This window comes from Cydia fagiglandana, chromosome 13, assembly GCF_963556715.1.
Source record: "Cydia fagiglandana chromosome 13, ilCydFagi1.1, whole genome shotgun sequence".
Lineage (NCBI taxonomy): Eukaryota > Metazoa > Arthropoda > Insecta > Lepidoptera > Tortricidae > Cydia > Cydia fagiglandana.
The window spans coordinates 19,773,052-19,796,715 of NC_085944.1; the positions used below are offsets into that span (position 1 = coordinate 19,773,052).

General features: G+C 39.8%; 1 protein-coding gene across 1 annotated transcript; it reads left to right on the plus strand.

Annotated features, from left to right (window-relative positions):
- The first annotated feature begins 204 nt into the window (after nucleotides 1-204).
- Nucleotides 205-20,471, plus strand: LOC134670388 (probable ATP-dependent RNA helicase DDX56). Its single transcript, XM_063528215.1, has 10 exons — nucleotides 205-464; nucleotides 572-796; nucleotides 3,582-3,844; nucleotides 8,906-9,166; nucleotides 9,862-10,057; nucleotides 17,060-17,209; nucleotides 17,449-17,546; nucleotides 17,802-17,943; nucleotides 19,754-19,981; nucleotides 20,255-20,471. The coding sequence occupies exons 1-10, from the start codon at nucleotides 405-407 to the stop codon at nucleotides 20,327-20,329; spliced, it is 1,698 nt and encodes a 565-aa protein (XP_063384285.1). The 5' UTR covers nucleotides 205-404; the 3' UTR covers nucleotides 20,330-20,471.
- Nucleotides 20,472-23,664: the final 3,193 nt, after the last annotated feature.

Below are 23,664 nucleotides of genomic sequence, written 5' to 3' on the forward strand. Positions count from 1 at the left end.
TCAATGTACATTGCTGCTTTTCTTAGCGCAATACTGCTCTTTGAGTGTTGCCCTACTTTAGTTTGCTTAACATTGCTATTGACAAGATTTGCTTGACGCACTATAGTGATTATATTCTCTTTGGTATTGCCATGTGCCATCCATGTGCCGTCATTCCTTCAACAATATTGCCATTCCATGCGCATGTGCTTTTATTCTTCAATCAATGACGTTTCCATGTTCTTTTCGTTCGCGTGGCTCGCTCATTTTAATGGCGGAGCTTGATTTTACAGTGTCGGTAGATTAAAATTTAGCATTACTCAATCAATCGGTGGATTATTGTTGTTATTGAATTATAGTTTTTCATATTATTACAAATTTAGGTATTATTTAGTGCATTTAAACGCGTTATATCAAAAATTAACATGGGTGAAGAAAAGAAGGTTATGTTTCATGAAATGGAGCTGGACGACAGGATAATTAAGGTAAAATCATCACCTTATTTGTTTAAAGTTACAAAGAAACGATAAGTTGTATATTTTAGTCATTTGAGTAGCATAGATTGTTGAAAATATGGTAAATTATTTTTTAGGCTATAGCGCAGTTAGCGTGGTCCGAACCGACCTTGATTCAAAAAACTGCGATACCCCTGTTGTTGGAAGGAAAAGACGTCCTAATGCGTGCTCGAACGGGCTCTGGAAAGACGGCCGCTTTCACCATTCCTGTTATACAGAAGATCTTGCATCTTAATAATACCAGTAAACACCAGTGCATCCGGGCTTTAATATTGTCACCAAGCAAGGAGCTTTGTGGGCAGGTGAGTTATTTCATAAAAAAAAATACTATAGCGCGATTTGTGCGCATGTGAAATATAATCGGCGATTTAATTACATAACCATTAAGTTTGATAAGGAATGAACAACTAGCTAAAGCCTGTGACTTCATCTGCATGGGATGATGATGATAATAGAAACTATTCTATGGCCTTCTTCGGGCCTCAAACTATCTCCATACCAAATTCCAACAACAACAATTCCAAATAACAACAAAAAAGGCCGTACAAAGACTTCAATGACCACGACTGCTCTGACAAGAGTATCCGACTAAGAAGAAGAATACCAAATTCCATCTAAATTGGTTCAGAGGTTTAAGTGTGAAGGTGTGACAGCCAGACAGACAGTTACTTTTGTAAGTAGAAGCCATACTAAATCTACCGCCCCTCCACTTACATCTAGAATTGGAGGCGAGATCTAGTATGCTTAGAATAGCGGGCGCGAGGAGAGGTAATTGGTTATCGCAAACTCTGAGACTGTTTAAGGAATCAGTGTACGATATTCCTGTTCTTGGGATGCCATCCGACACTATGTCACCCAAATTTTGTCCACTCAAACTTTACTCAGTGGAAATCCCCAAACGGGAGGACTGGTCAAACAGTCAAATCAAGTGGAAAGAAGGAAGCCTGAGGTGGTACACTGATGGCTCCAAATCCGGATCTGAAGTAGGCTGCGGAGTATACGGTGAAGCGCCTAGGAAAAGTATCAGCTTAAACCTAGGACGTTTTTGCTCTATATTCCAGGCAGAGGTATACGCCATTCTGGAATGTGCGTCAATCAATCTGCAAAGCAACTACGGCAACCATACTATCTATATCCATTCGGATAGCCAGGCGGCACTCTTAGCCCTAACCTCCGATGTCACCACATCGAGGCTGGTTGAGAACTGCAGGCAACTATTGAACAACCTTGGAGCCAGGAACAAGGTTGTTCTACGTTGGGTCCCGGGGCATGCGGGTGTCGTAGGAAACGAGAAGGCCGACGAACTCGCGCGAGCAGGGGCTAAGGGGAAGAACTACAGTCCTGAGCCCTTTTGTGGTATCCCCAAAAGCCTAACGCGGCTCACCCTAAAGACCTACTGTCACTACAAAACCATTCAACTCTGGAGAGAAACAACAGGTTTGAACCATTCCAAAGCGCTTATCAAGGCCTTCAGCAAAAAGGCGTCCTCGAACGCCTTAGCGCTGTCTAGGAACCAACTGCGCAACTTGGTAAGGGTGCTTACCGCGTCCTCGAACGCCTTAGCGCTGTCTAGGAACCAACTGCGCAACTTGGTAAGGGTGCTTACCGGGCACTGCGGCCTAAATAAGCACATGCACACCATGGGGAAACGTGACATAGGGCGGTGCAGACTCTGCATGGAGGCAGAGGAGACGCCCTTACACATCCTCACAGAGTGCCCTTGCCTAATGCGTACTCGTGACCTAATCTTGGGCGGACACATATTACGCCCGGAGGAGGTAAAGTCTCTCGAAACCAAAAAGATCCTGCAGCTATTTGAAGTTGCAGGGTTGGATCGAGAGTTGTAGTAGGTGGCGATCACAATAGATCAGGAATGGTCGCAGTGATACATAGGCTTTGGAGCCTTATATAGCCCCTAATAAAGAAGAAGAAGAAGTTTAGGGATTGTCACTTGTGAAGTGTGATAGTTTTCTAAATGAACCATAAAAATTGTCACTTCTAAAGTAACAAAGTAACTCCAAGAAACTAGGTACAAGTTTTGTTCTGGATACAATAGATGGGTTGAAGTGGTATTGTTTTGTTATTTTTTGTTCTGTGACCAACTCAACAGGTAGGAAGCCAGGTAAGATCCTTCAAACATACCATGTGGTGTAAAATTTCCTAATTACCTTTAGCAGGATATACTACTAATTTGATCTATGTTTATAAATATTAATTGTTATAATTAGCAATACCTATTTAAACCAAATCTTGTTTAGCAATATTCATTACACTTCAATGGACGCAAATGAAATATAGAAAATGTCTGGGGATCTGTATTTGAGCATTTGTTAATTTCATTATTTGGTTATTGGCTTAAAACATTACCAATGAATTAATTTACAGAAATCTATGAATATTTAATTCAAACATAAATAAAAAAAAACGCTATTTCAAAAATGCAAAAAATATTATGTAATTTTTTTCTGGCTTGTGGGAAGGGTTTATATTTTTTACCTGTTACCCACCCCCACCAAATGAAATTTCTTTTGTATTTGACTTGTGTGTGGGAGAGAGCTGGGTGGTGCAGTGGGTGTACTGGCCATTACATTTGTTTGCATTACATCTCACTTGTAAAACATCTCAGTGCTAGTGATCTGTGCTTTTTGCAATCTTTTAACTCCATGGTGATTATTAATTTATTTAATTAAGCTGATTTTTAATTTCAGCTTACTTAACATCATGAACAGTGGGGATTTTATAAACACGGGTGAGTCTGAAATTTGATACATATTAATGAGTTTTCTATCTTTTATTTGCGTTCACTGTACATAATGTTGTCTTAAAAAACTAAAATAACCAATGAAGCTAAAATATTGTTATAGTTATAGATTTCATCAGTATTACAAAAAAATTAGGAAATGTTTGCTAGTCTAACTACAATAATAATTTTTATTTGGCTACTTACAGCAAAAAAATACTTAACCTATAAATAAACTTGACCTAAAAAGTCATTGCACAGCAAAACATAATTCTGCTGTAAAAATTCAGAATTATGAAGGAGGGTTTTTTTTGAGGGATGATTAAAAATATTTCTTTTAATTTCAGATTGCATCAGTGATAGCAGACTTGACCCTCAAATGTGCGCGAGAAGTGCGATGTATAGACATCTCAGCCAACGGAGACATGCAGACACAGAAGGCGCTGCTCTCCGACAAGCCCGACATTGTTGTGGCAACCCCATCAAAAGCCTTGGCACACCTAAAGGCCGGCAACATGCGCTTGAAGGAGGACCTGGCGATGCTGGTGGTGGACGAGGCAGATTTGGTCTTCTCCTTTGGTTATGAAGACGAGATCAAGGAGTTGTTGGGGTAAATATGGTACACATCTTTTTTACACTTTTAACACATTTTATTTTACCTCAGGTGTTCCTAAAATGTTTATTTTTTACCAAGTTTAATCATTTCATTATTTCACATTTTTGTGTATCATCATTGTATTCTTGTGTTATTTCTTTTCAATTTTACAGGTTTTTTTCTCTAGTTTATTTGTTTCATAACATTTTTTACTATTTCTGCATATTATATAATATGTATTGAATTAACCTAATGTGTTGTTTAAGTTTATATTGGTTATGCTTACTACAACAGGAATATGTAGGTATATAAAAAGGGTGGGTCATGTACTAACAACTTATACCTCTTGCATCGAATGATGGTCCGTCCCTATGACAGTACATTTTTATATGGAGTAGTTGTCACGTACAATGTTTTTAGTTATTTTTTGGAAGATTAGCACATAAATATGTTTAGAAATGAAGGGATGTTTATAAAAACAACATAACTACTTAGAGCGGTTGACACTTTTTAAAGAACATTGTTAATCGTTTCAGGTGTCAACCAGTGTAGTTATGTGGTTTTTGGAATCATCCCTTCAAATGTATCTAAAGGTTCCGTCACACAGGCGCGTGTTCCGGGCAGGGCGTGAGCGTTTTATATGTAAAAGCGGCGCGCCCCGCTTACGCTCGGCCCGCAAAACGCGCCTGTGTGACGGAGCCTCAACATTTGATTAATAAAAATATTTTAAAACATATTTCTTCAATTGTTTTTTTAAATTATAGTCAACCAAAAGAGGCTTGAATGAACTGTCTTAATCTTAAATAGGGAGCATCATTGGACTCTAAGACGGCTATCATTATAGGGTAGGCACCACATGAAGCACAAGAGAGAAGATCACCCTTTCATGTGGGGCCACCTTATACTTGCAGTTGCAGTTCGCAACTATAAGGTATCTCCTAACATGCGGGGTCTCCTAGCTGCTCTGCAAAGGTATAATGATAAGTTATTTAAGAACATATGGATGCCTTGCCTTCTTGATTTAATAACTTGTTTTCCTTAAATCAGTGTCAGGTGTCATTGTCAGGTTTGGTTTTATTCATCCATCAAATCTTTTTAACTGTTAATGTTTAAAATGGGTTAATTTTTCAGTGACTGGCTACTTAACTAGTTTAATTCCATGGAACACTTATACTCGAGCAGTCAGAACTGCCACGTGGTATTTCGCTGGGAGACACCATATACATGCGATTGTAATTTTCCCATGAATATGGTTTTTCCCCCAGCGCGATGCCTGTAAGCATCCACCAGGAGAAATTACCAGAAAACATGAGCTTTTATACAAAAAGTTCAGTTAAATAACGATAGTACATCTACTTCATGTACTTGTACCTGAAAAGTGGATTTCTCGGCGCGGGACACCTTTTAAATGAGAGTGCAGTTTTCCCACTTAAAAGGCTTCTCGCTACAGTGCAGTCCCGTAACTCTATGATGGAGGTACCCAGTCTACATGTGGATTTTGACTAGAAGACAATATTGAGATGAAATTGGGTCGGCCGGTCAAACTTTTACCGATGGCACCAGGATAGGTAAATAATCAAATCCGTTTTTTTTATTTGATGGCTTGGATGCTAACTTTTTAAGCCAAACTCCATAGAAACAGGGGAAGCCTATGCTTGCGCCATGTAAAAACTTTTGACAGTTGCAATCCTGATTGATTACATGTCTGTATTTTCTCACACTGGTCTTGAAGTCTTTTGAATGAGACTGCTGGGTTCCTATTCAAAATGCTTTGCCCCAAAATGCTACACTGTGACCAGTTTGTTTTAATTGTTCAATCGCAATATGTTTTTACATTTCAGCTATAAATAAGGTTGTCATATGAAAAAATAGATTACCCTAACAAAAGTCCCTATCAATCATTACATTCCTTAAATCCTGATGTTTCCTTGGACGGTAATTTCTCAAAATTACCACCTCTGCCTGACCAACTCCAAACTTTTAGCTAGCTTCTAGTGCTAGTGGGTAGTTGTGGTTTCTATAAACCCTGACATTCCAAGTCCCCCCGCAATCCTGACATGTCAAGGGAAATCTTGACGTATGACAACCCTAACTATATTTTATTATTGCCAACTAACACTTCTACATACAATGTTTGCTGACGTCTTTGAAGCAGCGGATTCTTTCTTCGTACACTTTTTCTGAAGCCGTTTCCCGAAGAAGCAGGGGGCCCATTTTGAAACTGTGGATTTTCATTGCGGGAAATCTTTTAATTGAGAATTAAATGTTTCCCATTTAAAAGGCTTCTCGCTAATGCGATTTCCTGTTCTGCCACGTTGGTTGCTGTCGCCTTCATCGGAAAAACATGGATTTTTCATCGCGGGAAATCTTTTAACTGAGACTTGTATTTTTCCCATGTAAAAGACTTCTCGCCGCTGCGATTTCCTCTGCCACGTTGGTCGCAGTCGCCTTCAACGGAGATATCATGATATCTTCATGGATTTTTCGTTGCGGGAATCCTTATAACTGAGATTTCTCTTTTCCCATTTATAAGGCTTCTCACCAATGCGATATCCGAAATGCTACGTCGGTGTTCTTCATCGGAAAAGGGATTTTTCAATACGGGAATCCTTTTAACTGAGACTTTATAATGAGCAGCGCATTGCAGGACCTAGATATGCAAGAATGGATATTTCAGTGGGGGAACCTTTTAATTGAGAATATACATATATCCCTGCATCCCACTTAAAAGGCTTCTCACCACTGCGATATCCCGAACACCGCACCTTTGAAATAATCTACTATTTCCCCATTTTTGTTTGCGTCATCCTAGCAGCGCAGGTGGAGATCAAATAATGAATATTTCAGTGGGGGAACCTTTTAATTGAGAATCTATCTATATCCCACTTAAAAGGCTTTTCAGCACTGCGATATCCCGAACGCCGCTTCTATGTGCCTACATAAATTTCAATGCTGCTGGGATACATTTCAAATTAACTTCTATTTCCAAATTTTTGTTTGCGTCATCTTAGAGTGCAGGACTGCAGGTAGAGATGGAATAGGTATTTCACTGGGAAAACCTTTTAATTGAGAGTAAGTCTATATCCCACTTAAAAGGCTTTTCACCACTGCGATATCTCGAACGCCGCTGCTAAGTGTTTAATATGCCTAAATTAAAGAATAAAGCTTCTGGGATTCCTTTCAACTAAACTTATATTTTCCCATTTTTGTTTGCGTCATCCCAAAGTGCAGGTAGAGATGGAATGGATATTTCAGTGGGGGAACCTTTTAATTGAGAGTAAATCGATATCCCACTTAAAAGGCTTCTCACCACTGCGATGTCCCGAACGCCGCTGCAAAGTGCATCTTAATATCCCAATTGAAGAACAGCTGCTGGGGGCAACGGGAGCGTTGGACTCGTGCTGGGGGATACCTTTCAACTGCGACGTCCTTCTCTCCCATTTGAAAGGTTTCTCGCCACAGAGCGAGTCCTTTGACAGCGGAAGAAGCCAGGCCTTCGCTTTTTGGTGGGCAGTATTTACCCGACAACTGTAAATATGTTACCAAAATCTTTTTTTTCCATTGATTTATCCTTTAATAATTGTTGTGATTTAATATGCTGTTCAGATTGTCGCCTCTACTTAGTCAATGTAGTATACGAAGGACTGGTTTCTTCCTGCGAAATCTAACCAATAATTTATTTATAATCTTTCTAGGAGTTAAAATGAATGTGCAACAAATTCCTGAACGCTTGAAATCAAAACAAAATGTTGGGCGCCACTGTAAGAATATTGTAGTGTGGGAGCTGGTAAAGCAGTCGATACGAGTCCTGCACTGGGAGGCACCATGCTCCAGCGGTTGTCTATATCCACGCAGGAGTATGGTTTCTCCCCCGGTGCGGAGGCTCCAAACAAGAAAGATAAGGGCTTTAGGAGCGGCCCTGGGGCAACGGTGAAGCTAAAGTTCGCAGGAGGAAACGGTCTCGCGTTGCTTGCTGTTCTTGTAGTGGAACGATGAGTAACTTTCTGATGCCAAAGCGTTACGTAATGATTTTTAATAGGAACGAGAACTGTAACAATGCAGCATGGCTCCTACGTTCGCCAGAAGCGCATGAGCTTAGAGGTCGTCCATACGTGCTTTTACATCGAAATTAGTCTCCTACTTATTGTACAAAACTCCTGTCGTCTACTGTTATGTATGTTGTTATTTTTACCTTATGACCGATTATTATGTTAATTTTCAGGCTTGTGATGTTCTTTACTTAAATTCTGTAATTTAACTAATATTACTTGTGTTCGATTACACTTTTTTGATGCATATTATATTATGAGTATTATGACAGTATTTATTACATTACTTGTACACTTGCATATTGTTGTTCCTTGTGTGGTGTTTAGCCCTTTATTCCCTTCACAAAGTGTGTATATAGCCCTCCTCATCGTTTTCGATGACGGCGACCCTAAATAAACATCATGGACGTTGTCTAGCTGATTTATTATTATGACTTGCATATATTTTTTATCCTATTTTGTGTGTTTTAAATTATTTTGGAGTGGTTTATTTTTAGGTGTATCCAGTTTTTTTATTATTATATTTAATGTGTATCCTTTATTTGTTTTATATATTTATTTTCCTACATTTTTGTGTTTGATGTACATTTTTATGGTTTATTACTTGAATTTGCTTGTGTATTGTTTGTTATAATGCTTTAAAATTTATTTTTTTAGTGTACTTTTTTATTTTTATTTGTAAAATTAATGTAAATATTATCTTTTCATTGTATTTAACGTATATTTCATATGACTTGTTTATATAGAATTTGATATTATTTTATGGCATAACTAACAGTCATAATATTAACTGTTTTATTTCAGTTACAAGGTAACTTTAATGAATTTCATAATTATTATTGCCCGCCGGTTAGTAGACAATTGTAATACATTTTGTTTCAAAAACATCAAATTCTGACACAAAATGTAATACTAATTTCAATTCAGCTATCGAAATTGACTTAAACGGCGGGCAACAGTTTATTACACTGTGACGTGCAATACTTATTGTTTCGCGCGAATATGTACCTACGTTCTCCACCCACAGACACCTGCCAAAGATCTACCAAGCGGTCCTGGCGTCGGCCACGCTGTCCGACGACGTGCTGAGCCTCAAGAAGATCGTGCTGCGCAACCCCGTGACCCTCAAGCTGGAGGAGCCCGAGCTGGCCGCCGGCGCCAGGCTGCAGCACTACCACGTGCACGCCGAGGAGGACGACAAGGCGGCCATCTTGTACGCGCTGCTCAAGCTTAACCTGATCAGGGGGAAGAGTATCATCTTTGTGAGGACTGTGGATAGGTGTTATAAGTAAGTGTGTTTTGTGTTTTTATTACAGATGCCACGAATATTCGGCAACTATTCGGTATCCGGCCTATTCGGCCACTTTGCCGAATATTCGGTATTCGGCCGAATGTTACCTACTATTCTATAATATCTGTTACACATACCTAAAAAGAAAATTTTTACAAAAAAATAACCAAAAACTAGGTATATTTTAATATCTAAAATGTATTCTTGGAAAGTGGTTAAACGAGAAGGCAAGTTTTTGAGCATTTGTCGATTCCAAAATATTTTATTTTTTATCATGGGTCTGATTTACTCCAACTACATTCATTAATTCTGTTCAACATAATAAACATATATCTTAGCAAACGTTGTGCTTTGTTGGCGAACAGTTTTCATAATAATTGTGAATCAATATGTTCGCATGTTATGCCGAATATTCGATCACCGAATATTCGGTATTCGGCCAAGAGAGGGGGCCGAATATTCGGTATTTGGTATTCGGCCTAATTCACTATTCGGGGCATCTCTAGTTTTTATCACCATTAATATGTTGTATTCATAATAATGTACCACACTACCTCATACTAGCTGAATAGTTCTCGCGGGGTAGTGTGCCGTGTGCCCCATTTTAACACCTGAGTGAATCAATCTCAAATTAAGATTTACTCGTATCTATCATAAAAATATGTTGCCTAACAATACATAATGCTCCGTAGGCTCAAACTATACCTAGAGCAGTTCAAGATCGGGTCGTGCGTGCTGAACTCGGAGCTGCCGGCCGCCGTGCGCTGTCTCTCCGTCGACCAGTTCAACCGCGGCCGGTACCAGATCATCGTGGCCTCCGACGAGAAGGCCTTGGAGAAGCCCGATGGAGGCATTCTGCCACTTGAAGAGAGGAAAACCAAGAAAAAGGTACATGTACTGATTGTTTGTTACTTTCGCACACTCACTCATTATGTGTGTTTCACAAAAGAAAGTGCAGAGGTTACTCTAAGTTAACTGCATGCCCTGTATGTATAGTTGATATAAGACCCGGTTGAGGAGAGTGATAAAACAGTAATGTTAATATAGCGTTAACGACTGTTGACTAGATGTTTTTTTTAAGAGCGCTCTTACAAGAAAAGTCGAAATAATGCAAAATTGATGATACTAGTCGACGAAATTCAGGACTTTGTGCTCATTATTAGAAACAATGAGTACTTGTTCCAGTAAAAGCGTCTTCTTATCTTTTTAAATATCGTTGTAAATATTAGAAAAAGGACTTATTAAATTAGTAATGAATTTTTTTCTGATGGTCGTTTCCGAAAAACCGCGTGAAGCACTGAACGGCAAGCTCTTATTTGGAAATGTTAAGAAGTTTACTCTGCTAAACCTGGCTATTTTGTATTACTAATACCCTGTACTTTAGGCATATCAAACGATATTTTTCCTACATACCTTTGAGAAAGAGAAAATCAAAGTAAAACGAACTCAATTTTCTCTCCGAAACAAGTGTCAATTTCTACGAAAATCTACTTAATATCGAAGTCATTTTCATACTCAAGCAATCTGCAACGTTTGCTTATACTGTTGGTATACATTAGTGTTTATGAAATTCTACTATAATTTTTTGGCAATTTTTTGAAAACTACTCTATATTACCGATGATGCGCGCTCGCCAGCTCAGTGCCGCGGCAGAGCTTGTACAGGCAGGACGTGTGTCGGTCGGCTCCGCACATTTTCAACGGCGACGACGAGGTTTTTTATCATTGTGTGCGGCGGGCGCCGTGTAAAACGCTATACTGTGTGCGTGTAAACCGCAACGAGAGACTTTGATCCTAGCACTGTTTTTATAGTATTATAATTTATAATGGTACAGTTTAATAAACTACCGGACAGGATTAAAAATATTTGAAACGACCTGACATTCTATATGTATTTATTTGACTCAAGATAGTACTCAGGGTCTGATGATGGAGCCGGAAGGTGGTCACCAGTACCAGTCAACCATGCAACTAAACCACTTCGTGCTTGGGCTCGTTTGATTCGTCTCAACAAGATCTTTGACACAAGATAGTACTCAGGGTCTGATGATGGAGCCGGAAGGTGGTCACCGGTACTAATCAACCATGGAACTAAACCATTTCGTGTTTGGGCTCGTTTGATTCGTCTCAACAAGATCTTTGACACAAGATAGTACTCAGGGTCTGATGATGGAGCTGGAAGGTGGTCACCGGTACCAATCAACCATGCAACTAAACCACTTCGTGTTTAGGCTCGTTTTATTCGTCTCAACAAGATCTTTGACACAAGATAGTACTCAGGGTCTGATGATGGAGCCGGAAGGTGGTCACCGGTACCAATCAACTATGCAACTAAACCACTTCGTGTTTGGGCTCGTTTGATTCGTCTCAACAAGATCTTTGACACAAGATAGTACTCAGGGTCTGATGATGGAGCCGGAAGGTGGTCACCGGTACCAATCAACCATGCAACTAAACCACTTCGTGTTTAGGCTCGTTTTATTCGTCTTAACAAGATCTTTGACACAAAATAGTACTCAGGGTCTGATGATGGAGTCGAAAGGTGGTCACCGGTACCAATCAACCATGCAACTAAACCACTTCGTGTTTGGGCTCGTTTGATTCGGCTCAACAAGATCTTTGACTTAAGATAGTACTCAGGGTCTGATGATGGAGCCGGAAGGTGGTCACCAGTACCAATCAACCATGCAACTAAACCACTTCGTGTTTAGGCTCGTTTTATTCGTCTCAACAAGATCTTTGACACAAGATAGTACTCAGGGTCTGATGATGGAGCCGGAATGTGGTCACCGGTACTAAGCAACCATGCAACTAAACCATTTCGTGTTTGGGCTCGTTTGATTCATCTCAACAAGATCTTTGTCACAAGATAGTACTCAGGGTCTGATGATGGAGCCGGAATGTGGTCACCGGTACTAATCAACCATGCAACTAAACCATTTCGTGTTTGGGCTCGTTTGATTCGTCTCAACAAGATCTTTGACACAAGATAGTACTCAGGGTCTGATGATGGAGCCGGAAGGTGGTCACCGGTACCAATCTACCATGCAACTAAACCACTTCGTGTTTGGGCTCGTTTGATTCGTCTCAACAAGATCTTTGACACAAGATAGTACTCAGGGTCTGATGATGGAGCCGGAAGGTGGTTACCAGTACCAATCAACCATGCAACTAAACCACTTCGTGTTTAGGCTCGTTTTATTCGTCTCAACAAGATCTTTGACACTGAAGATACACAGGGTCTGATGATGGAGCTGGAAGGTGGCCACGGGTACCAGTCTATCATGTAACTAAACCACTTCGTGTTTGGGCTCGTTTGATTTCTCTCAACAAGATCTTTGACACAAGACAGTACTCAGGGTCTGATGATGGAGCCGGAAGGTGGTCACCGGTACCAATCAACCATGCAACTAAACCACTGCGTGTTTAGGCTCTTTATATTCGTCTCAACAAGATCTTTGACACAAGATAGTACTCAGGGTCTGATGATGGAGCCGGAAGGTGGTCACCAGTACCAATCAACCATGCAACTAAACCACTTCGTGTTTAGGCTCGTTTTATTCGTCTCAACAAGATCTTTGACACTGAAGATACACAGGGTCAGGGTCAGATACAAAGAATGTCACTAAAATGTCCCAAAACAGGACACCTTTCAATATTGCAGTTGAAAAAATGTTTAGAAACCTCTGTTTACCTCAGATATCGATTTTAAACGCAATCGGGTAATTTCTAGAAATGTCCCAAAAAAGGACATCTCTCAATATTTCCTTCGGAAACAAGTTTCGAAACCTTTGAGCACCTCAGATATCGATTTTGAACGCTATCGGTTAATTTCAAGGAAAGTCCCGAAAATGTTCCAAAAAGGACATCCTTCATATAGCCGTCGGAAACATGTTTCGGAACCTTTGGTAAACTCAGACACCGCTTTTGAACGCATTTGGTCAGTTTCACAAAATTGGCCTAAATAAAAAGGACATTAGGTAGGTACATACAAAGTAATCGTCAATCCGAATTGACGATTGAGGATTGACCGATCAATTCGAATTAACGATTAGTAATCGTCAATCTTCAATCAGTAGATTTAGAATTAGTTTCGTCAATCGTCAATTCGAATTGATCGGTCAATTCTCAATCGTCAATTCGAAATATTCGAATTGATTTTTTGCCAACACTGCTATCATGTAACTGAACCACTTCATGTTTGGGCTCGTTTGATTCCTCTCAACAAGACCTTGGACACAAGTTAGTACTCAGGGTCTGATGATGGAGCTGGACTGTGGCCACGGGTACCAGTCTACCATGTAACTGAACCACTTCGTGTTTGGGCTCGTTTGATTCGTCGCAACAAGATCTTTGACACAAGATACTACTCAGGGTCTGATGATGGAGCTCGAAGGTCGCGACGGGTACCAGTTTATCACATAACTGAACCACTTCTTGTTTTGGCTTCGTGTTTGGTTTATCACCTAGTGTCAAAGTGAAGTGTAAGCCTTCGGCTCGGGGAAGGTGGTTTATGAGTGATACACGCAACGGTTGGATATCAATTGTATTTTTATAATTAAATGTGCGGTTTATATAGGAAAGCATTTCCTTTGTTCTTTACACTAGGTCTAAAGTACAAGGTTGAGGAAATGTAACATTATTTTTATATTTGCAATATCGTATTACATGGTATCATATTACATTTGGAAAATGAACAATTAATTTATTAAATCGATTCGCGGTGGGTGGTCAGCTGTGTGTGAGTCACTCCATGCTACACGTCCTCCCTTTTTTTTGAGACAAAAATACATAGTTATGTTTGTTTTTGTCTTTACATTATTATGTGTGTTTTTTGTTTTACTTATGCCTATGGGCTACACTAATACATCATATATGTAAATGATATGGGATTATACATGTTGAAATCATAGTTTGCTATAGGTATTTAATATCTAAGTTTACACAAAGTTAACTTATGTCTATAGATGGCTTATACAATGTTGTTTGGTGCTAAAATTATGTTTATACAATGCTTATTATCGAGTTATGGTTATCTAGAGGTGTCGGTATGATACATGATATATTGTTTGTTTATTTATTTTCCGGGTTTGTTTATTTTCTCTGGTCCTTATGCGGTTGGGAGCCCTATTGTTTGTGTTATTATGATGTTTGTTCGTTATTTGACTCTATTTCAATACTGAAGATAGCACTTTCGTATCTACTGTATACTGTTGGGGTTCAACCGTATTTTTTTTTTTGTTCATATTAGTTGGTCGTATTGAGTAAGTCGCCTGGCAATTGGAATATGCCGGCGTATTCCGCGCATATGCTGTTAATAGAGTCGCTTTTGTCAGCGTTTAAATTGTCTAGCTTCATGAGGGAAAATAGTAATTTTACTCTGTCCGCATCTGTTTTAGTATTTTCGAATGAAAAACAATCATAATCGCTTAACGGTGTTATTTGCGGTGTGAAATTTGTCAAAGTTACTTCCTTTTCGCGGGTGTTTATTATTCTAACCGTTATATTTCCATTTTTGGTGCTTATTAATGTATTGGCTACGAAAATTCCTTTTCCGATCTTGCTGGCTGAAATGACGTAATTCCCTTGGATAATTTGTTGGCAATTTTATGCTGGATTCCGTTCTTGCTGGTAACTGTATGTGGTTAGGATAGTTGTTTTGGTGGCTGTAAGTCTCTAAATTTAATGGTATTGTTACTTGTTTGTTGTTGTTGTTTAAAGTGATTGTTGTTTTTTCATAATACTACATACGCAATTGTATTTTATTAAAAAGTCTTGTCCAATTATTCCGTCAATTTGTTATGGTAATTTTTGGAATACGTGAAATTCGTGCGGGTAATATTGACTATCACTCTCTAAGCGTAGTGCAATTGTATCGTATGATGTAATTGTTCCTCCTATCCCGTGTATGTAGGTCAGCTTGGATTGCATGCGACCTTGGGTTTTCAATGCCGCGGCTCGTGTTATTGTGCTTAGGCTTGCACCGGTGTCGATAAGATATGAGTACGCTGTGCCGTTTATTGTAAATTGAACCGAGTTCATGTGTCCATAAGTCAGGATATAATTATTGGTCACGAAAAAATTGTAACTGGCTGGGTTCCGGCGGGTTTTCTGTCGCTGTATTTATTTGATGTCGCCAGTTAGACGATTTTGGGCGATGTCCGCGGTAATTTGAATTGGCAATGATTCTCGTTTTGCGATAGGGTTGCGAGTTGCGGGTGTTCGCGGTTTGTATTGGCTTGAACTTTTCCCCGTAGTTATGGTTCCTTCGCGGTTTAATTGGGGCGTTTTGTCCGGGGTTGGTACTTTGTGAGTTTCTAATTACTGGTTTACCCGTATATTGTCCTCTGTATGTACTGTTTCCGCTGTACCCTCTTTTCCGGAAGTATAGCATTCGCTCCGGCGTGGGTGTTGGAGTAAAGGATACCTCTTGGTCCTTTGCACCCTGTATGGCATCTTTTAGTGTGGTGAATGCACGTGACGCTATGATAGTGCTTAATTTTTCACTTCTTAATCCCTCGGTGAATTTTGTTATCGCCGTTTTTTCATTTATAGGCTGTAAGATGCTATAGGCGTCTGCTTTGCCGTTAGCCTGCGTTATTGTTAGGTTAACAAGCAAATCCTCTATTTCTTGCCCGTATCGCTCTATAGACCGATTTCCTTGTGTGATGGTAGTTAGTTTATTTTGAATCGCGGTTGCCGATTTTACTGGTAAAAGATGGAGTTTTATGTCATCTATTAAGGCGTCTACAGTGGCGTGTTTGTTGGATATTCTAAGTTTCGCGCTTTGGGTTAGGCGAGTTTTAAGTACGAAATTTATTAGTAATTTTACGTCCTCGGTTTTAATCATTGTCGCGTATAATTCTATGGCGTCTATAAGCTGCTTAGTAACGGTTTCGGATCTTGTTGAGACGAATCAAACGAGCCTAAACACGAAGTGGTTTAGTTGCATGGTTGATTGGTACCGGTGACCACCTTCCAGCTCCATCATCAGACTCTGAGTATCACCTAGTGTCAAAGATCTTGTTGAGACTAATCAAACGAGCCTAAACATGAAGTGGTTTAGTTGCATGGTTGATTGGTATCGGTGACCACCTTCCGGCTCCTTCATCAGACTCTGAGTATCACCTAGTGTCAAAGATCTTGTTGAGACTAGTCAAATGAGCCTAAACATGAAGTGGTTTAGTTGCATGGTTGATTGGTACCGGTAACCAACTTCCAGCTCCATCATCAGACTCTGAGTATCACCTATATAGTGTCAAAGATCTTGTTGAGATGAATAAAACGAGCCTAAACACGATGTGGTTTAGTTGTATGGTTGATTGGTAATGGTGACCACCTTCCAGCTCCATCATCAGACCCTGTGTATCTTCAGTTTCTTGTAACTTGTTTCTTGTAAATAAGCGAGTACCTATAATTTCTTTCGAGTAATATACGTTCATAAGTACGAGTATGGGGCTATTCATAAATTACGTCGTTTCAAATGGGAGGAGGGGAGGAGGGGGTCTGGACATCGGATGATGGTAGCATGACGTAGGAGGAAACAGAGTCATCCGAAGCATGATTTTTGGATGATTTGAGGGATGGGGGGGTCAAAAATAGATGACGTAATTTATGAACAGCCCCTATGTACATTTGCACTGCATTTAGTATTTTCGTACTTACCAAATAACAGTTTTAGGACTTTATAAGTTAAGTACAGTTAGTGTTGTTATGGTTGATTTCAATATGCTTCGCGAAGGATCAAGAATGTTTAATCCATCATGGTAGTGCGAGTGTGGTAGAAGGGATCGGAATACTGAGCTCGCACGGCCTGCCGCAGCGCGTAAAATACCTAAACTCGCTCAACCCCGAAATGTAATAGCACTCTTAATTGTCCCGTTTATTACAGCAAGCATCAAAGCGTCGGCGTGACAAAGAGTCGGGCGTGTCCCGCGGCATCGATTTCCAGCACGTGGCGAATGTCATCAACTTCGACTTCCCGCTCGACGTCGACTCCTACGTGCACCGAGCCGGCCGCACGGCACGAGGAAACGAATCGGTTAATATCATTACTATATGTAACATGTCTATATGAAACTGATTGATTCGTACGAGCAGTTTGAACCCTCGACCGACGATTTGGAAGCTCACGCTTTGTAGCGAATTCAGTAATGCCTCAGTTGACACTGACTACTTTAAATTTTTTAAAGTTATTGTTATTATATAATTATTGTTAATAATAGTTCCCTCTCTAGTATTGAATCATGGCACAATAATATATTGCTTGTGTATGTGCAGGGGTCAGTGCTGTCGTTCGTGTCGATCCGCGAGAAGCCGCTGATGGAGGCCGTGGAGGAACACCTCTCCGCTGGCGTCAAAGGGAACAAAGTTCTACAGTGAGTGACTACTCTCATACTATCCCATAAGGCACTAACTTTAATGCTGAACTTGGGTTCTTAATCTTTGACTACACTACCTAGTTATTGTATAATAATATACGAGGCTGTATAATGTCATCTTAGTCATCTATCTTAATTGTTAATACGTCTAATGTATTTTTCATTATTTCTATCTATTATCTATGAACTAAAAGGTACAAGATTGAGTGTTTGCTGATATGATGAAAGTTAACCAGGTGCTTGTGGTGGCAGGAAATACGAGTTCGCGTTGGAGGAGGTGGAAGGGTTCCGGTACCGCTCGCGCGACGCGTGGCGCGCCGTGACGCGCATCGCGGTGCGCGAGGCGCGCCTCAAGGAGATCAAGCAGGAGCTCATCAACTGCAAGAAGCTGCAGGTGAGAGGCTGCGGTGGGAGTTAGGCCGGCGTTACATCAGTGTTGGCGTTTAATCAGCATTATGGCAGATTAGATGCTAAAGCTTGGGAGATGCCAGTGTGGGGGCAGCTTTAATGTCCGAGTCGCGGTTGAAGTTGAACAAAAAAGAGAGGATGAATTTTTGATATAAGACTAAAGGCCCATTTACACGATACAAGATTCTTGAACATTCAATACAATAAAATTGAGGCAATAAAAAATTTGCACTATCTAAACATACGTGACATTCTTGTATTCAAGTACCAACTTGAATTCAATACTGGCATACGTGTAAACGAAGCCTAGTGCAATTAATTGAATACAAGAATTGCCAATCCATATGATTATAAAGAATAAATAAAACCGGGCAAGTGCGAGTGGGATTCGCGCACGAAGGGTTCCGTACCATAATGCAAAAAAAAAACAAAAAAAACGGTCACCCATCCAAGTACTGACCACTCCCGACGTTGCTTAACTTTGGTCAAAAATCACGTTTGTTGTATGGGAGCCCCATTTAAATGTTTATTTTATTCTGTTTTGTTATAGCGGCAACAGAAATACGTCATCTGTGAAAATTTCAACTGTCTAGCTATCACGGTTCGTGAGATACAGCCTGGTGACAGACGGACGGACGGACGGACGGACAGACGGACAGACGGACAGCGAAGTCGTAGTAATAGGGTCCCGTTTTACCCTTTGGGTACGGAACCCTAAAAAATAGGACATACTAAATTTGATGTCGTTTCTCTTGATTCCGAAGTTTTTGTTAAAATACGTCCATCAAATTGTACCACACAAGTTTTGGCTTATAAACAACAGCACTGCTAGATCCAATTCCCATTGAATCCTTCATTTTCTTCTTTTTAGCTTGATGCGTTTTTATGTTAAGTTTCTTCAATATTTCTTTGGGACCAAAACTTTATACCCCAAATTCTATAGAAAAAGCTACAAGGGTAGCCTCACGAGCCTCACGGTTTTTATAATTTTTATCCTCTGTGTCCCATAAACATTGATGACTTTATCTCCGAACTACCTAATTTAGCATAATTTTTGCTCATTTTATCAGTTTTACCACCCACAAAGAACATTCAATATTGAATGAAAATCTGCCAATGCAAATCGGTTCAATTCTTGCTTCAATATGGCTTCAATACATCATACTTGATTCAACTTGAAGTTTAGACCTGTCAAGACTTGCATGCAATTATTGCCGTTCAATAAATGTCTTTGGTGTAAACAAAATACGGTCAAGAATATTGACTATCAAGAATTGTATACAATAATTACATTCAAGATTTTGGTTATTGCTCATGTATAAACACTTTGATTCAATTCTTGAATTCAATTATTGCACGGCAAAACTTGCATACAATTATTGCCGATTCTTGTTCAAGAATCTTGTATCGTGTAAATGGGCCTTTATATAAACTATTGACAGACAGCGGGACGGGTTGTTGAATATTGTTAATCAGCAGTTTTGTATCTTTTATCTACGACATATTCAAACCTTCCAAGAAAACAGCGTACTTCCATCGTAAAGGCCGGCAACGCACTAACAAAATCTCCGTTGTCGCGGGTGTCCACAATCGCTTACTATCAGGCGATCCGTCCGCTCGTTTACGTACTATACTATAAAAAAATACAGCGATATAAAATTTTCGCCGCAATTCACAGGATGACACTCATAGCATCATAATCAATTTGATGAATGACTAATCTTCTCTCTGACTCCCCGCCCCCTCCCCCCTCCATAAACTCTTGGGGCCCGTTTACTGACGCCCCCTCTGGCCAGGGCTACTTCGCGGACAACCCGCTGGAGCTGGCGGCGCTGAAGCGCGACCGCGCGCTGCACACGGTGCGCGCGCAGCCGCACCTGGCGCACGTGCCGGAGTACCTGCTGCCCGCCGCGCTGCGCCCAGAGCCCGGCCCGGAGCCCGACCGGGACGACAAGGAGGCCGTCGCACCGCCCGCCAAGAAGAAGAGGGGCAACTTTGGGAGCGCCAAGAGGCTGAAGCACCAGGTAGGTTATCTGATCTAACTGATCATAACTCCCGACGGCTATTTCGTTCTAAGGAAAATGAGCCTCGCAAAATCTTAACTTCTTTTTCTTTCAAACGTAGAAGTAGACCGGTAACGTGTCGATGTCGGTAGGCTGAGCGCGGCACGAATACTCCTACATATTTTTTCTCTATGCAAATCTGAATTTTTAAAACAGCTCTAGACAAAATTGTCAAACGGTTTCACCATACTTCTCGATTTATTTTACATTTGACCTCTTCCGCTTTGTCGACAGGCGCGCCAGAGCAACCCCCTCCGCAGTTTCGCCGTCAGCAATATAAAGAAGACACCCGCCACCGGCGACACGTAACACCTCTACTACACTATTCTAATGTTTAAGACTACTTGTATTTCTTATAAACGTAACATAAGTGTACCGCGATACGGAACTCTGTTTTACTGTGTTCCTTAAGATGTTAGCTTTGATGATGATTAAAACGCGTTAAGTTTTATTATGTGGTTTCATTCCTCATTTTATAAAATTTAATATTATAAGCTAGCCATACACGCACGGATTTGTCCGCCGGACACGTCTCGGGTCTGATCCGCGACTTCGCCACACACGGCGACGAACATCCATCATCATCATCATCATCATTCATTTAAGAGTTAGACTCTTGTCGGTGGAGCGATTTCCATGTATGTCGGTCCTCTGCCTTCTCCTTGACAGCCTGATACGACACGACGTTGAGCTTTTCCTTTACTTGATCTATGTACGTTCTCCTTGGTCTCCCCCTCCGTCTTGTTGCCTCAACTTTCCCTTCAATGATATTTTTGATAAATTCGTCGTGTCGTAGCAGGTGCCCAAGCATCTTTCCTCTTCTGTTTTCTATGGTTCTCAACAAACTCCTCTTCTCTCCTACCATGCGTAAAACCTCTTCGTTTGTTTTCTTCTCCGTCCAGCTGACCTTTGCCAATCGACGCCAGCACCACATCTCAAAAGCCTCCAGCCTTTCCCTATCACGTTGCCATCATATCCATCATAGTTATCCTGATTTAGCTAGTAATGGTTGTCTGCAACAATGTCTCGTTCAAAACAAAAACTAGTCATATGTGACGGATTTATATGCCTCTAAGAAGGAAAAACCAATTTGTATTATAAGCTTGTAAGCTTGTTGTTTAACCCTTTAACTGAATTTTTTTTAAAGCAATAATATAAGAATTTATTTTTTTCCATCTTTTGTTGTTATCAAGTTACAGGACGGCAATATGTTTGCCATTGTCGGTCAATGAATGTCATCATAAAGTACCAATTTTCATAGTGCGACATGGTCCTTGGTGCGACTAAAACTTTGTAGGGAAATTTAAAACTGATCTGTCTGCTCCGTGTCCGATCCGTTGGTTTTGAGCACGGACAGCGGACACGTACAATTTCTCGCCATACATTGATGGGTGGGTCCGCCGGACACTTCTTTCAGCCGCATCTAACGGACAAATCCGTACTGTGTATGGCTAGCTATGAGAATTTTAATATACACGGTGTAACATGAGTAAACCGAATAATTTTAACAGCGTATTCCTGATCATATTTAGAGACAAAAATGTCCTATAAACTTTTTTGAAATTCGCTTAGTTTCAGAGATATTATTAATTTTAAAAAAACAAGTTGTTATTGTTACATAGTGTAAAAGGCCTTTTTGATGGTGATGTTGCTGCTATGGGACGTACAGTGTTGCCAGGGCTCTGGAGTCCTAAGTTACGTTTCGTTTCCCTAAAAGTCACGTTTTTGCTGCTTAAGTCACATTTTTATATTATTGTATTGTATGGGTAGGTATAGCTGGTCAAGCAAATCTTGTCAGTACAAAAAGCCGCGAAATTCAAATTTTCTATGAGACGATATCCCTTTGCGCCTACATTTTTCAAATTTGACGCCTTTTTCTACTGACAAGATCTGCTTGACCAACTTTAAATCGATTTTCAGATTCAGAAAATAATATACTTCACAAAGAATCTACTAACTTTATATGATTTTTCTTTTTGAAACACACATTTTCATACTTAATGCTATTTGTGATCGATTTCATGAATTTTAAGGCGTATCCAGACTAGTCAATTTTTCGCCAATCTGATTAAATTGCCCGATCGAATCAGGACGTGCGGACGCAAACGCCAATTTGGCTCGCCGAATTAAATCGCCGATTATGACCGATATTACCGACAAAACGGAGTACGGGCGCAATAATACCAATTTTTAACGCCAGTATTTTCTTTTTGAGGCATTTTTTCAATTTAGGTGTACTAATATCTAATATCACCATAAATCTATTGATATTTTTGTTCCTGAAAATAATCAATTCTACCAGCAAAATTTGCACTTGATTACTTTGCCTCACATGTGGATAAAATGCAACTTTATCATCAGTTTTTGAACAATCACGAGAGCCTTTAAGCGATATCCAGACGGGATGAACAAATCAACTGATTTGACCAGAAATAAAATTGGCGTCAATCTCCGATTTAAGGCGTATTCAGATTAGTCAGATTTTCGCCAATCTGATTAAACTGCCCGATCGAATCAGAGGCCGCCAGAGGCGTATAGATAACTACTAGGTATACTATCAAACTAAATAACACCGTCATGGTGATAAACGTGATGGTGGATGTAACGTCAAAGTGCCAGTGCAAGTGTCAACTTGGGTGCGTTCACTGCGTTCCTAAATAATACGAATTGCAGAATTAAACTTGTCCAAAATTCGACTAGCTTAAAAAGTCACAAAAATTGCCTCATGATCGAAAGTCACGCACATGTCACACGAGAAGGCCAAAATTCACGTAAAATGTGACTTTTGTGACCATCTGGCAACACTGGGGACGTAGTCTAAATATCCTTATTGTTAGATGTCAAAAAGTGACAAGCAACACTTTGCCAAAAGTAGGTTTTACGAAAAAAAAAGTAAAAATCAATTTTAAGTGACAAGTTTACCAATAACATTTATTATTTATGTACAAATACATTCAAAAAATTGAAAAAACAAAACAAAAAACAAATTTTTTTTTGGCGACATTGACTTAACTCATATTAAATTTTTTACTTCTTTTGACCTCAGAAATGCGTGGTTAAAATTATTCGGTTTTCTCATGTTACACCGTGTATAATTAGCTAACATTCATTAATTTTTTTACCACCATTAGAAAGGTACACTAGCTATTTGTGATATACCTACGATAAAGTTTTTAAATATAAAATAATTACAAACCCCGAAAACACCGTTCAAAAATCAAAATCACATACATACTATAAATTATCAACTTCTGGATTTTTCCAAGCTTTCCGACTTTTCGTCTTAAAACGAATGTAATTTTTATGAATTAAGAATATTGCGCAAATTTAACCCTTAAATCATCACCCTACTACTTGACGTTTGGCTTTGGTATAAGTAAAGGTGCGTTCAAGAACGTAAGCCTTTTTTTTAAACTGTGAGCTGTCTAATGCTTTGTAGACATTTGGTAACACTATGCATTTGAGGGTTAAGCTGTTTCCATATCTGAATGTAAATTGATCCTAAAGCGCTATTTACATCCAGATATGGAACAGCCTGCGTTGTGACTACAACCCATTGACTTTATTCTGATATGGAACAAAAAACAACACTGTCCATCGGTGGACCTTATTACAAAAGGCATAATGTCCACCGATGGACAGTT

What these genes read in the sequence shown, in the direction of transcription:
- LOC134670388 (XM_063528215.1), top strand. Translation starts at nt 405, where the DNA reads ATGGGTGAAGAAAAGAAGGTTATGTTTCATGAAATGGAGCTGGACGAC. An exon ending in CGGCACGAGGAAACGAATCG is followed by an intron (nt 17,210 to 17,448) that starts GTTAATATCATT and finishes GTGTATGTGCAG; the next exon opens with GGGTCAGTGCTGTCGTTCGT. An exon ending in AAAGGGAACAAAGTTCTACA is followed by an intron (nt 17,547 to 17,801) that starts GTGAGTGACTAC and finishes TTGTGGTGGCAG; the next exon opens with GAAATACGAGTTCGCGTTGG.